Here is a 12,253-nt window from a genome sequence, read left to right as displayed (position 1 = left end):
AGATTTGAATCTCAGTAATGAAAGGTGTACTGACTTTTGTTGCATTTAGTTCCTACAGTGGGGCCTGTATTTTTAATATAGTAAAAGAGAAGTAAAAGAGAAAATACACTATTAGACACTTACTGAAGTCCTGCCTACTAGATGTACTGTAATTTTTGTGTACTTTGGCACATAAACTTATAATCAGCAGATCATTCAAATGTAATCTTCAACATAGTGTATCACAAAGCAGAAATCGCTGGTTTTGCTTAGTCTGAGATTTATTTGGCTATATTATAGATAACACACAACTGGAATCCTGAAAGAGCTTTTAGTCTTTGAAAAGATTTAGGATTCTAATGACAGGGCTGTATGATAAACCTACATAGATACACTCAGTTTCTGTCCTGAAGTTCTTGTAAATGTTGAAAAGAATAGGGGGAGGATGGTGGCCTGTAAAGGCTGAGAAATTGAGAAATGTAACCAAAATAGAAACAATTTTCTTATAGCATACAAACAGCTTTGTATTTTGTTAAACTGTTTAAAGAGTATAAGTCTATAAGACTGAAATGAGAAAATTTATATGTACTGGATAATTGTTTAAGAAATATAAAATTACTGTCAAATAAAATGTGAATACAGTTATTTTGTAATAATTTCCTTTTGTCATCCAGAGGATTACCACAGACCTGAATTGTAAGCTTCTTTGTTGATTTTCTAGTCTTAGGGCAATTTTTATGGAAATAAGTCAACATTACGCATTGACAAATTTACTTTTTTAGTATTTATACTACTGTTTATACTCTCGTGTTTGTATACTCTGTAAATATGTTATTTATTTTTTCTGCAATGTTGTGTCAGCTGTGTATCTGCAAATACTTGAAGCATCTAGAACCACAGCAAATTCCTAGTGTGCATGAGCACACTTCGCCAGTAAAACTCAATTTGATTCCGATTGTCATCACCTCTTAGATAAACCTAGATAAATGAGATGTGTACATAATGCTGCAGTGGGTCACTGTGGTGGTTGCATCCTTTTCGTTTTCAATCCATTTTCAAGGAGATCAAAGATGGAGTACACAAGCTTTGTAAAAAAAAGTCAGTGTAAGAAAAAGCCACTCCTTTCTCACAAACAGTGCCCTTACCAGCTTGATAGGCCAGTTTGTGGATATACAAGTCTGGGCACGTCAAGAATGCAGCTGGGCCACTTATACCTCACAGACGTAAGACATAACATATTGCAATCCAAGGGCCCGAAAGACAACTGTGATTTAAATGCAGAGTTTTATCTACCATGGAATGAATTTTATAAACTGTTACAGCATTTAAAATCTAAAATATAAATTTCAAATTTACAGTCTCGGTGAGGTTTATGAAGTCTTCTTCCTAGCCTTTGCTAAGAACAAGGAACAAACCGCGATTTACCAACACTGTTGCCCCCCACTGGACCTGTACTGTAATTTCATCGTTGGTTAATATTAAAACATTTTTTCTTCAGCAGGAAATAAAGTGCAGACATTCATTCATTGTTTCTTTATATATTGTATATTCAAACTATAAATAACATTTTCACCATGTTTCCCTTTGTTTATAAAAATCTATTATCACAGTTATCCAAACAGTAATAAACATTTGATAAACAAAAAAAAAAAAAAAAAAAAAAAAAAAAAAAAAAAAAAAAACAAAACAACAAAAAATAATGTATATTGCATTGAACTGCATTCAAATAATTCCACTGTAAAATTGCAAGCTGCCAGATTTGTTTTGGCACCAACACATACGACAAGGGAATTCAATCAATAATTTACAGGTTTTAAATTAACACCTGCCATCCAAAGGTCATGTTGATCTCTGCATATACACATATGTGCATGCTCACACACAGGAAAAGTGGAACCAAAAAACATACCCATTTTATTTTAAAACCATACTGACGAAACAAATATTTCCTTGAATGATTGTGAAAAATACTTGAGTCTGGGATGTATCAAAAAGTATAAAATTCATGATGATGAAAAAAATCCTGGAGAGTGCAGACACACGGAAAATGTGTATTGGGTGCAGGCTCCTTACAGCAATCGCGAAGGAAATGGCGAGGCAGAAGGTCAGAAGCTTTGGTTTCCAGCATGGCCCTCCGCTATTTAGAGAAGTTTCTAAAACATGTTTTCAGGTACTGAAAACTTTTCAAGGCAAAACTAAAATAAGAGACAAAGGGAAACAGAAAATAAAAACAAAACAATTTGCAAAGTTCCTAAAACCAGGTACATAACCACTGATTAATACGAGGGGAAAGTCTTCCCTGAGCTGTGTGACACATAACAAGCACATAAAAAGCAGTGTATGGACCAACACGCTATTGAACACGTACTTACCAGGGTCACATTTCACTTCTCCGTCAAAATGCTACGCCCAGCTGTAAGAGGAGGAAAAAAGAAATCGTTAACCAAGAATTGCATGGCTCATTTTTCGACGGAAAAAGGCAGCTCGCTGCACATCTCTTTGACTCATACTGTTCTATGTTTCTATAATTGTATATGTACTGAAATACATCATCTCAAAGGTGCTGGTGCAACATCACATCACTTTGTATTTCCCAGCTGTCATCTTCCTACTCTCTCTTAAAACAGAGAAAGATCCTTTATCTGTAGCCAGCATATCAATTTCCTATCCTGGTTTTTTTTATATTAATGTCTTCATTAACTGTAAATTTATGTAGAAACCGTCTCTCTCCATCACGTCTCTACTGGTGAACTAATCATGCAATCACAGGCCTGGATCGCTGCCACTGTCATGCATCGAAACCCGATTACTAAGCCGTCAAAACTTAAAACTGGTATCTCACATGCTCTTCAAACCCCGCTTCCTACAACCTTGTTCAAAGTTGTTTTGGTGAGAAAGAAAATGTTGCTACAGATGTACATAATGCATTTCTGTGGTGTAAACAGACACTGACATGAGGAGTCTTTACCCTATCAAAACAGATTTAGAGAAAATATGGAATGCTTCAAGTACATACAGATGCTCCTTGACTTACGATTTTTCGACTTTATCATGGTGAGCTATCAGATATTCAGTAGAAACCGTACTTCGAATTTTGATTTTTTCCAAAATAAGTGATACGCAATGTGATACTCTCTCGGAATGTTGGACAGTGGCAGCGATTTGCATCTCCCAGTCTGCCATGCAGTTGTGTTTTGTACATCCAAATTGTCACAGAAACGCCCATTTTTGTCTCTTGTTAATGGTGGGAAGAAGAAGAGGAGAGCAATTACTCTTGAGGAGAAACTCAAGATAATTGCCCAGCATGAAGACGGAAAGTCTGTAATGTCCATCGCATGTATGCTAGGCTAAATACACCTAGCGTATGGGGAGGTGAACTGACCATCCATATGCAATGAGGTGGGATCTATGTAGAGTGAGTCCTGAAGGTCGGTGTCCTTGTCATAGAGGTGTTGCCGTAGAACATTGAGCACCATTTCCTTGCTCACAGTATACTGCAACAGGTCAACATGCTCTGAGGGCAGCTGGAACTTCAGCCAGTAATGGGCCATGATGCTGACGTTGCTGAAGGAAAGTGGCAGAGTAGAGGCACCTTATGCAACTGAACTCAAGATATTTACACATTCACAAAGCTGGAACTGCTACTGGAGCAATTCCGGTTATAAAAGTAACCGTCTCTTATTAATATAGTAATTTTATTGTAATTTCATTTTTAATCAAGTCTGATTGTCAGTTCTTTTTGTTCATATGCAAGTTGCTGTTCTCATGTTAAAGAATAGTACTGTACTTTATCTAAAATTGTTATCATGTGATTGCCTTCTTGTACACTCCAAATACAAATTTAGTATTGTAGTCACATTGTCATTGGAAGCTAGCTTGAAAAAAAAGGTATGATGGATAAATAATAATAAAAACAGGTCCTTTCCTGGGGATTCTTACTATTCATCATAGCCTCTCCATTGCTTTCTATGTGGGCTGGTTCAATACCAATAATGTTTCATAAAGGTTCTCACTGTGTTCTCAGTGTCCAGGTGTTCAGATGAGCAGACTTGTGAGGGTCATACCTGAATAAGGACACACCAGCACCAAAGAAATATCGTCCCAGGGCTGGAGAGGACGAGTAGAGGTCAGACAGCTGTGGGAGATTTGGGGTAGATCCCAAGAAAGCCCATGAGATGAGTGACATCACATCGGAGGTCGGGCCATTTCTCTGTGCCACACTCAAAACCCGACACAACAACAAAGTCTCTCCCCTTTCACTTTCACAACTTCAATTACCTTCAGTGCCCAAAATCGCAGAAACACAAACACCATGCATTCTTTCACAGGCGAACTAATGTTCATTTTTGCTGTGGAACTGACTTTTTCCTTCAACTTTCCTCGTCCTGCTAAAGCCCCTTTGACCTGCCTTGAACCAGATCCCAAGACACTTCTGACTGAACTGTTTCTCAGCATTTCCTTTAGTTCAACTAAAGATGACCTGAAAACAGCACTCCACACCAGGTTCAGTCTGACCTTCTCCCTGAGTTGGGCTGACAGGTTCTGGCTCTGAGGAGACAATGTGGAAAGCAGCTCCTCTGTGAACTCCTGATTGACCAGTTTGAATGTCCCAGAATAGAAGATTGGGACAGTGAACAAGTCCCTGTCGAACTTCTCGTCCTCGTCTTCATATATCACTATGAAGAAAACACAGCAATAAGAATCGCAGTAAAAATCTGAATGGTCCTTTTTTAAAAGTGTTTAACAGATGACCGTTGCGTTGCTCCACAGTTCAACCATTTAAACAACAGGACATTGAAGTAACTCAAATTAAGTATTAATCTCAAATGGGAACTTGCTGGGGCTACAGCAGCATGCCTACATCAAAGTAATGACAGACACTGGAATTACAATGAAGTAAATAAATTTCATATTTAGGCAAGTATGTAAGAATGCATTAATGAATGAAAGAATAAATAAATGAAATAGTCAGCTCAGTACTATAGTAAGTTCACCTTATCTGGTGTTACAAGTGCTAATCAGGTGCCCATTAAATAATGTTAAACTTGCAGGACTCAACACACTTTTACTGCAAGCGTTTTGTGCCAGGTCTTTTATCATGCCTGCTACCTCCAGAAACATATAGAACAGATTTATTTATGGATAAAAATTGTCAAAGCACTGAGCTGTAAAATGGTCCAAATCGCAGGAGGAACCCTGTTGTGATGCCCCTGAGCAAGGTCATGAAGTAAAATCTCCAGCAGTACAAATGCACACAGCTGAAAGTACTGGACAAAAGAAATATAACAGCAATTTACAGATAAAATTTCATCCATTTGTTCTGGGGAAAACCACCTCTTTGCCCAGTACCTGAACAAAGGACCAGAGAAAGTATGATGACCAGAGCGATGACCAGGAAGATGATGACTATGATCATCCACAACTTTAGCTTCCAGAAGACTATTTCATTCAGACTTGCAGTGATCCACTGTATCTCCTTGTTCTTTCTGCTCCTCTGTGGAAGAGTACACGCCGGTGGTCAGTGTTTGCTCATCACACATCCAGTAACCTCAAATTCCAATTCCATCCTTACGGATTCACTCTGATGGCGCAACAAGGCAGAAGGCAAATCACTGCTAAGTTGTAGCGTGTGGGTTAAATGAACAGGGAGGATGAGTTCAGAGAAAAGTGCAGTACAACACCTAACAGAAACACGAAAGGTATGGCTGACAGGTGAAGAGCACACAATCCTTATGCAGAAAGGGAAAGAAAACAAAGGGGAGGTAAGGGAGAACTCGAGCGCATGCCAAACACTGAGGAGCTCGAGTAAAGAACAGTGTGGGACAGACTCGCAACATTTCTCAATATTACAGAGAATAATAACTTCATAACCACACAGTGGTAAGGGGGGTACAGGACACCAGACACCTTTGCTTTCAGTAACTGGATGCAAATGTGACTAACGACTTGTACACTACTTTCAACCCAGTCATGAAGCACTAAAAGAGTTTTTAGTGTTTGCTAAACCAAAAATTTGTTCTGGGAAGTCTAGTCTGTAACAATAGGAAAATGAATGCATAAAGGTAACATACTAGATCACCATAACATCAGGACGTTAAATAATGGGTGATTTTCGAAAATAAAAACATGAAAGCCTTTCAAAGGAATAACAGCTTCTTTTCTGCTTGTGGATTCCATTGTACTTTATAGTGATCAGTATCTTTTTTATTTACATGAATCCTGCTTGCTCACACAACATCTGGCCTCCATCTGGTCTACTTTATTAAAACAGAGATACTTGAGCGTAGGGGTCAGCTCTAGAAGCATAAAAATTAAACAATGGAAAAACTACGGCTTACGATGCATTCCTTAAAAACATGCCTTCCTTTAACCCTTTTTTTGCCACTTAGTCATTCCACAGAGACCTTCATTAATGACACCTGTAATCCCAGAGCAGGTAAAGAACACTCATGTAGGTGCTCATTGGCTACAAGGAAAAGTACCATTCACAGTAACGGTGCTTAAGACATTACCAGTTATGTATGTGGAATTTGCTAAAAGGGTCACCTTTATCATGATCATTATGTATTCATTTAGCTGACACCTTTCTCCAAGATAATTTACAATATTAGATTTGATATGAAACTACTTAAAATTATTTACCCATTCAATCAGGTGATCTTTTTTTAAATTAATTAATTATATTAATTTTAATTACCTTGCTCTTAAAGTACTACAGCAGGTGGTGGGATTCAAACCTGGGTGTTTATAACCACAATGTTACCTTTGCCGGTTAAAATATTTAACATTCCATTAGACAATATTGTTCAACAAAATTTCATATTCATAGCACAAAAAATGTTTAAAGCTAGGAAAACTTAATTTGATTTGACTGATTTTGATATGAATTTCTAAACAATTAAGTTAATATGTATTTTATTAAGCAACTTTGAACTGTACTGACCAAAACTTATAACTATAGTAATACCAAGTTTTACCTCATCATATTTTGTCAGTAGCTAACTGGATGTACAGTATGCCACTTACAGATTACATTAAGCCATTTAACAATTTAACAATTTTCTCTGAAATAATGTACAGTGATTACTAAATCGTGTTGAGCTGGTGCCTTTATCCAAAGTGACTTTCCATGTTAGATACACTACAGTAAACTTTCTACAGTTATTTATTGTACATTTACACAGCACAGCAGTGTAAAACACTCAAACATGCAATAAGGACACTTATTGCATGTTTGAGTCACTGAATCAAATGCCTTTGAACTGTGGCACTCAGAGAAAACCCACACATCACACACACTGAACGTGCAGGACTGTGCTGGATTTGAACACACATTCCCAGGAGCTGTGAGACACTAGCACTACCTCCTGTGCCACCCTTTCACCACATCATTTTAAAATTATGAACCGCTTGTCCCATACAGGGTCACGGAGCCTAACCGGCAACTCAGGGCATAAGGCCGGAGGGGGAGGGGACACACCCAGGACGGGATGCCAGTCCATCGCAAGGCACCCCAAGCGGGACTCGAACCCCAGACCCACTGGAGAGCAGGACCCGGTCCAACCCACTGCGCCACCGCACCCCTTACTCATTTTAAAATAGGGAGCAGTAAATCCCCAAGGACATAGCATGAAAACATGCTGCTTCACTGTTTGTTTATTAAAGTTTAATTACCGGTTAATAATTACAGACTAAAAGAAGCTGGCAAGAGGTCAACTGGAAAAAGTAATAAAAATTCATAAAAGCAGAGATGAGGGAGACAAGGTGAACACTAGAAAGAAAATATTATTTTACAGAACTTTCTTCCACAGTTGCAAACCGTGAGTTTCGTAAGACAGTAAATGACAAACAGTAAAACTGCACTTTTTCAACATATCTAACTTTAGCTGCAAGCAATCTGGTCACAAGACAAGAATCTTCTTTCACCTTCATTGATCTGGTGCTTAACACTAACTTAATAGTAACTGATCATGGAGAGAGGAGGACAGTTCATTCTAATAACATAAAAAATGCGGTTCCGATAGAACTGTCGGCTTTCAAGAAGTAGTGACAGAGTTATGACATCATACAGTTTGGACTAGAGGGGTGTGGCAGCTTTACAGTTTTATTGTTTGAATGTCGTCAAACCTTTAAAGCAGAAAATGCTGAAAAACTTTTAAGGATACCACTGAGGAACAGGAGCAGTTTAATTGAAGATATTAAAAAAAAATGTATTAAAAAAAAAAAAAACACTGGGTTAAAATGGGATAAAAATATTCTATGAGAAATTATATCAGAAAGGATTATTAGGAACAGTGAACAAACCTTATAGGGTTTATTCTCTTATCTTAAACAAGAATTCTTAATGGTATGGTCCCACAAACAGGTTTTTGGTGGTACTAAATCAATCTTGGGGGTGTGGTGGCGCGGCAGGTTTGGCTGGGTCCTGCTCCCTGACAGGTCTGGGATTCGAGTCCTGCTTGGGGTGCTTTGTGATGGACTGGCGTCCTGTCCTGGGTATGTCCCTCCCCCTCCAGCCCTACGCCCTGTGCTGCCGGGCTAGGCTCCGGCTCAATGCAACCCCGCTCGGGATGAGCGGCTTTAGCCAATGTGTGTGTGTGTGTGTGTGTGTGTGTTTACCTGTCTTCTGCTCTCCTGTGCATGAACTGTTTGTGGATCAACGCTGATCATGACGTGGCTTTCCGCAGTGTGTTGAGACCCATTGCTTGCAGCACCCTGAAAGCATTTACAGATATCACTTATTACTGTCTATTGCATTACATAAAAACCACAAAGACATAAACCCATCCAGCTTCTACGTACGTATACACATGCAGACAAATTCACACATGCATTCACACAGTGTTTCCAGTCACAAGTAAGCACATGTACACACACAATGTCGCCAGTTCTGATCGTGATCTTATGATGGCCAATACGCATGCATGCACTTTAAGAGTGGCTATGCATCTGTATCAATAAATGTACTACAAATTGACTGGAATGAAAATAGCTGCACAGCTGCCCTATATTTCAATGGTACCCAGAGTGAAGGGTTACGTAGCCTAACTGACCAAAACCATGGACTGCTGGCAAACAAGAGACCAGTATGGCTCACCTGTCTAAAGTTCTTCAGTAACTTACTCAGTTCTTTTATGGTCCTTGATCCGACTCAAGTCTCTACCTGTATAGACTTTAATAACCTTGCCTGCTGTTTCAGGAAAGGTTCACACACTCATCATCATGTATTGTAGCATGTATTCAGGATCACAGATCTCTAGCCTAAGACTTTCAACTTTACGGACTCGACTGGTGTTTGACTGGCAAAGTTCAGCACAGTAAAAATCTTTCAGCTCCAATTTTGTAGGACTACTGTTCCATTTTTAGACGACGGTGCTGAAAATATCTCCAAAATATACGTTTTGCACTCCGTGTGTCACTTTTAGAAAGGTCACACATGGCCACCCTGTCGGTGACTCAGAGAAATCCGCAAAGTGTTGTCTGCAGTTGTCTACTTCCACTAGGCAGCATGCAGCGCCTGGTTCAGAAATATACACAAAACGTCAGTGGCTTTGTCTCATTCTGATCTGTGCTCTTCAGAAGTACATCTTAATTTTTGCCAGACAGCTAAAAGGAAGCCACTATAGTGGATATGTCATCATCGCGCCCTGTGAGAGCCCTTGCCCACTTGCTAAAAACCTTGCGAAAGGAAAATTACACCCTTCTTCAGGTCACACAGCATGCAATGAAGATGCTTCTCTGGCACCCTTAGCTTCTTGATTCTGGCTCTTGTTTCTTATTCTCTGCAGTCACGTTTCCCACAGGGACAGCTTTGACTGGTTTTTGTCTAAGTGAATACAACGTGACATTTCAGTGACATTTTGATACTTAGTCCTAAATCATTTAACGCACCTATACGTTTTCCCCAGTATACTAATACTACTAATGATGATGTATAGGAAGTATACAAATTAATTATTAATAACTAACTGTGTCCCAGGTAGTGCATTCTATTGAACTAGCTCATTTGACAGCAGTCATTTGTGAAGTTAAAAATTGCAGAACGGTTCGCAATAGTTAACATATTAGCCGTGATCACAGACCATGAGGTCAAGTAAAGAAAGAAAGAAAGAAAGAAAGAAAAATGTTGACAATAAAAAACAATGGCCATAAATTGGTTAAACTGAGGAACGATTCAATACAGTAACCCCGTTGAGCTTAGCAAACAAGTGACAAGGCAAGGACTGAAAGAGTTTAACCTGTGCGGGCAAGAGTGACTCGATTTCCTCTTCTGGGGTAACCGGGGGGCACAAGCCATCCACGTTTGCCTGCGAAAATGAGATCATGGAACCATGTCAGCACCCAGTGACAATGGCAACCAATGTCCGGCTTTGAGAAGGTGACACAACAATACCGCTGTATCATTCAAGGATCGTGGGAAAATGGAACACGGTACCCTAATATCGGCCCACTTTTCACCTCGCCAAACGACTTAAAAGTCAATGTTTGCTCCGTGCAACATTAAAGCTAAAGTAACCTGGTGAGAGCTTTGGTACGAGCCAAGAAAAACACAACGAGGCTTAACGTTCTCTTCAAGTGCACGACTGAAATGAGAACGTGCTCAGTTTTCTCTTTAGGTACGTACGTGAAAAGAGCACGTTTTCTATTTTCTCTTTATGTGAAGAAATGAAAGGAGAAGGTTTTCAGACCTTGCCTATTGCTCTGCAGAGACTAGTTACTAGTGCAGTACTAGTTAAAGGCCTTTGTCCCAGTTAGCACCTTGAGGCGACTTACACTGACGTTATTTCCTACAGACACTGTAAAAGAGTGGAGCCGCAATGCTGGTGTGGGGTTGCATTAAAGATAAGATTATAGAGCTTGTGTACATACAGAGTGAGTGTGTGTGTGTGTGTGTAAGTTCCTCTACAAGACTGAATGTTAGACTGCCTGACAGAAACAATTTTAAATGCAAATTTTACTGGACCATAAATTCAAATTTATGTGTGTGTGGAAAACCTTATCTACAGGTACAAACTGTGAAATTAGTACACAGCATTCGCCCTCGGGTCACGTTCCATTTGTAACTTTTCTTTACCGTGATTATGGTTTCTTTTCATTTTTCAGTAATAAGGTTTCATGAAATCCTTCACACCACAAAAAAGGTTATGATCTCCACTTTCATTTTGTACGTGCGTGTGTGTGTGTGTGTGTGTGTGTGTGTGAGAGAGAAAGAATATCAGGCCGCAGGAAATGAATGGGGAACATAAGTCTTAAGGTATCAAATCCAAATTTACTCACAAACAAACAATACGATTTCAGTGGGTAAATAAGAAATTCCCAAAAGAAATGGTTAAAGGAATGAATTTGGTTGAAGGTGTAACAGAACGTTAGGTAATATGTTTTTTTTTTAACTGTTTCATAAACAAAAGGAATGTGCTGCCACGAGAAGTACAGTAGCACTGACCTGCGCGAGCGGACAGCTAGGTGTCGGACGGACGCGCGCGCGCGGCGACCTGTCGTTAAAGAAACCCCGAGAAAGAAGGACTTACCTGCGCTTTGGCACCGTGACCGCGTTCCTCTCCACAGTTGTTGTTATCCAGCGGCTCTCCCGCTCCCTCCTGCGCCCTTTCCAACTTCTCCAACTCTATCGATTCGCTCATGTTCGTACTGCGTGAAGTTTGAACGAGGTGTGAACGAGTGCCTTGCGCCGCGCGCCGCGGGATGGGATCAGAGAGCCGCGCGTACCCGGAAGCGCGCGCCTGGCTCGTCACACTTCGGCCGCGAACAACTTGAGCGCAACACCTGCTGTCGCCCAGCCCTTTGCGAATTTAACCCCCGGCCGAAGCAGAAGTTTGCTTTTGCACACTCCTTGGCCAGGCGGGAGCGAGCGAGCGAGGGAGCGAGTGAACGAGCGCGCGCGCGCGCGCACAGGACAGGCTCGTCAAGGCGGTGTCCGGCACCCCATCGCCCTGCCTGAACTCTGTCTCTCCTGTTTGTGTGTACGCACGGAAAGTGAAACTGCTCATGAATTCTCATACAACCTTTTTTTTTTTTTTTTTTTTTTTGGAGTTTTTAAGAGTGTGGCGGATGTTCTGTGTTGTAGGAGACTCTGCCTCATCTCGAGGTGTTCCTCTGTGGCTTTTTTTTCAACAAGTCTCTTCGTCACCGTCCTAGGCCGTTTTCCCCACATCTTCCTCGCCATATTTGACACATTATTCATTTACCTGACGTTTTTCTCCAAAGCCACTTACAGTTATTTACTCATTTATACAGCTGGATAATTTTTACTGGAGCA

The 12,253-nt window shown here is 40.1% G+C and overlaps 1 protein-coding gene across 2 annotated transcripts; it reads right to left on the bottom strand.

Annotated features, from left to right (window-relative positions):
* Positions 1-1,697: 1,697 nt before the first annotated feature.
* Positions 1,698-11,863, bottom strand: c15h3orf52 (chromosome 15 C3orf52 homolog). Of its 2 annotated transcripts, none has more exons than XM_018764219.2 (9): positions 11,508-11,863; positions 10,218-10,286; positions 8,599-8,694; positions 5,329-5,473; positions 4,495-4,655; positions 3,993-4,114; positions 3,362-3,543; positions 2,352-2,392; positions 1,698-2,174 (listed from the first exon to the last, which is right to left on the bottom strand). In XM_018764219.2, the coding sequence occupies exons 1-8, from the start codon at positions 11,616-11,618 to the stop codon at positions 2,364-2,366; spliced, it is 915 nt and encodes a 304-aa protein (XP_018619735.1). In that variant the 5' UTR covers positions 11,619-11,863; the 3' UTR covers positions 1,698-2,174; positions 2,352-2,363. The 2 variants fall into 2 exon arrangements, with proteins under 2 accessions (XP_018619735.1, XP_018619745.1); XM_018764229.2 differs by having other exon boundaries at positions 1,700-2,174; positions 4,044-4,114; positions 11,508-11,857.
* Between the last annotated feature and the right edge of the window lie 390 nt (positions 11,864-12,253).

The sequence above is a fragment of the Scleropages formosus genome, chromosome 10 (genome assembly GCF_900964775.1).
Source record: "Scleropages formosus chromosome 10, fSclFor1.1, whole genome shotgun sequence".
Classification (NCBI taxonomy): Eukaryota; Metazoa; Chordata; class Actinopteri; order Osteoglossiformes; family Osteoglossidae; genus Scleropages; species Scleropages formosus.
Note: the sequence above shows the minus strand (reverse complement) of the source record. Positions and strands in the feature narration are given on the sequence as shown.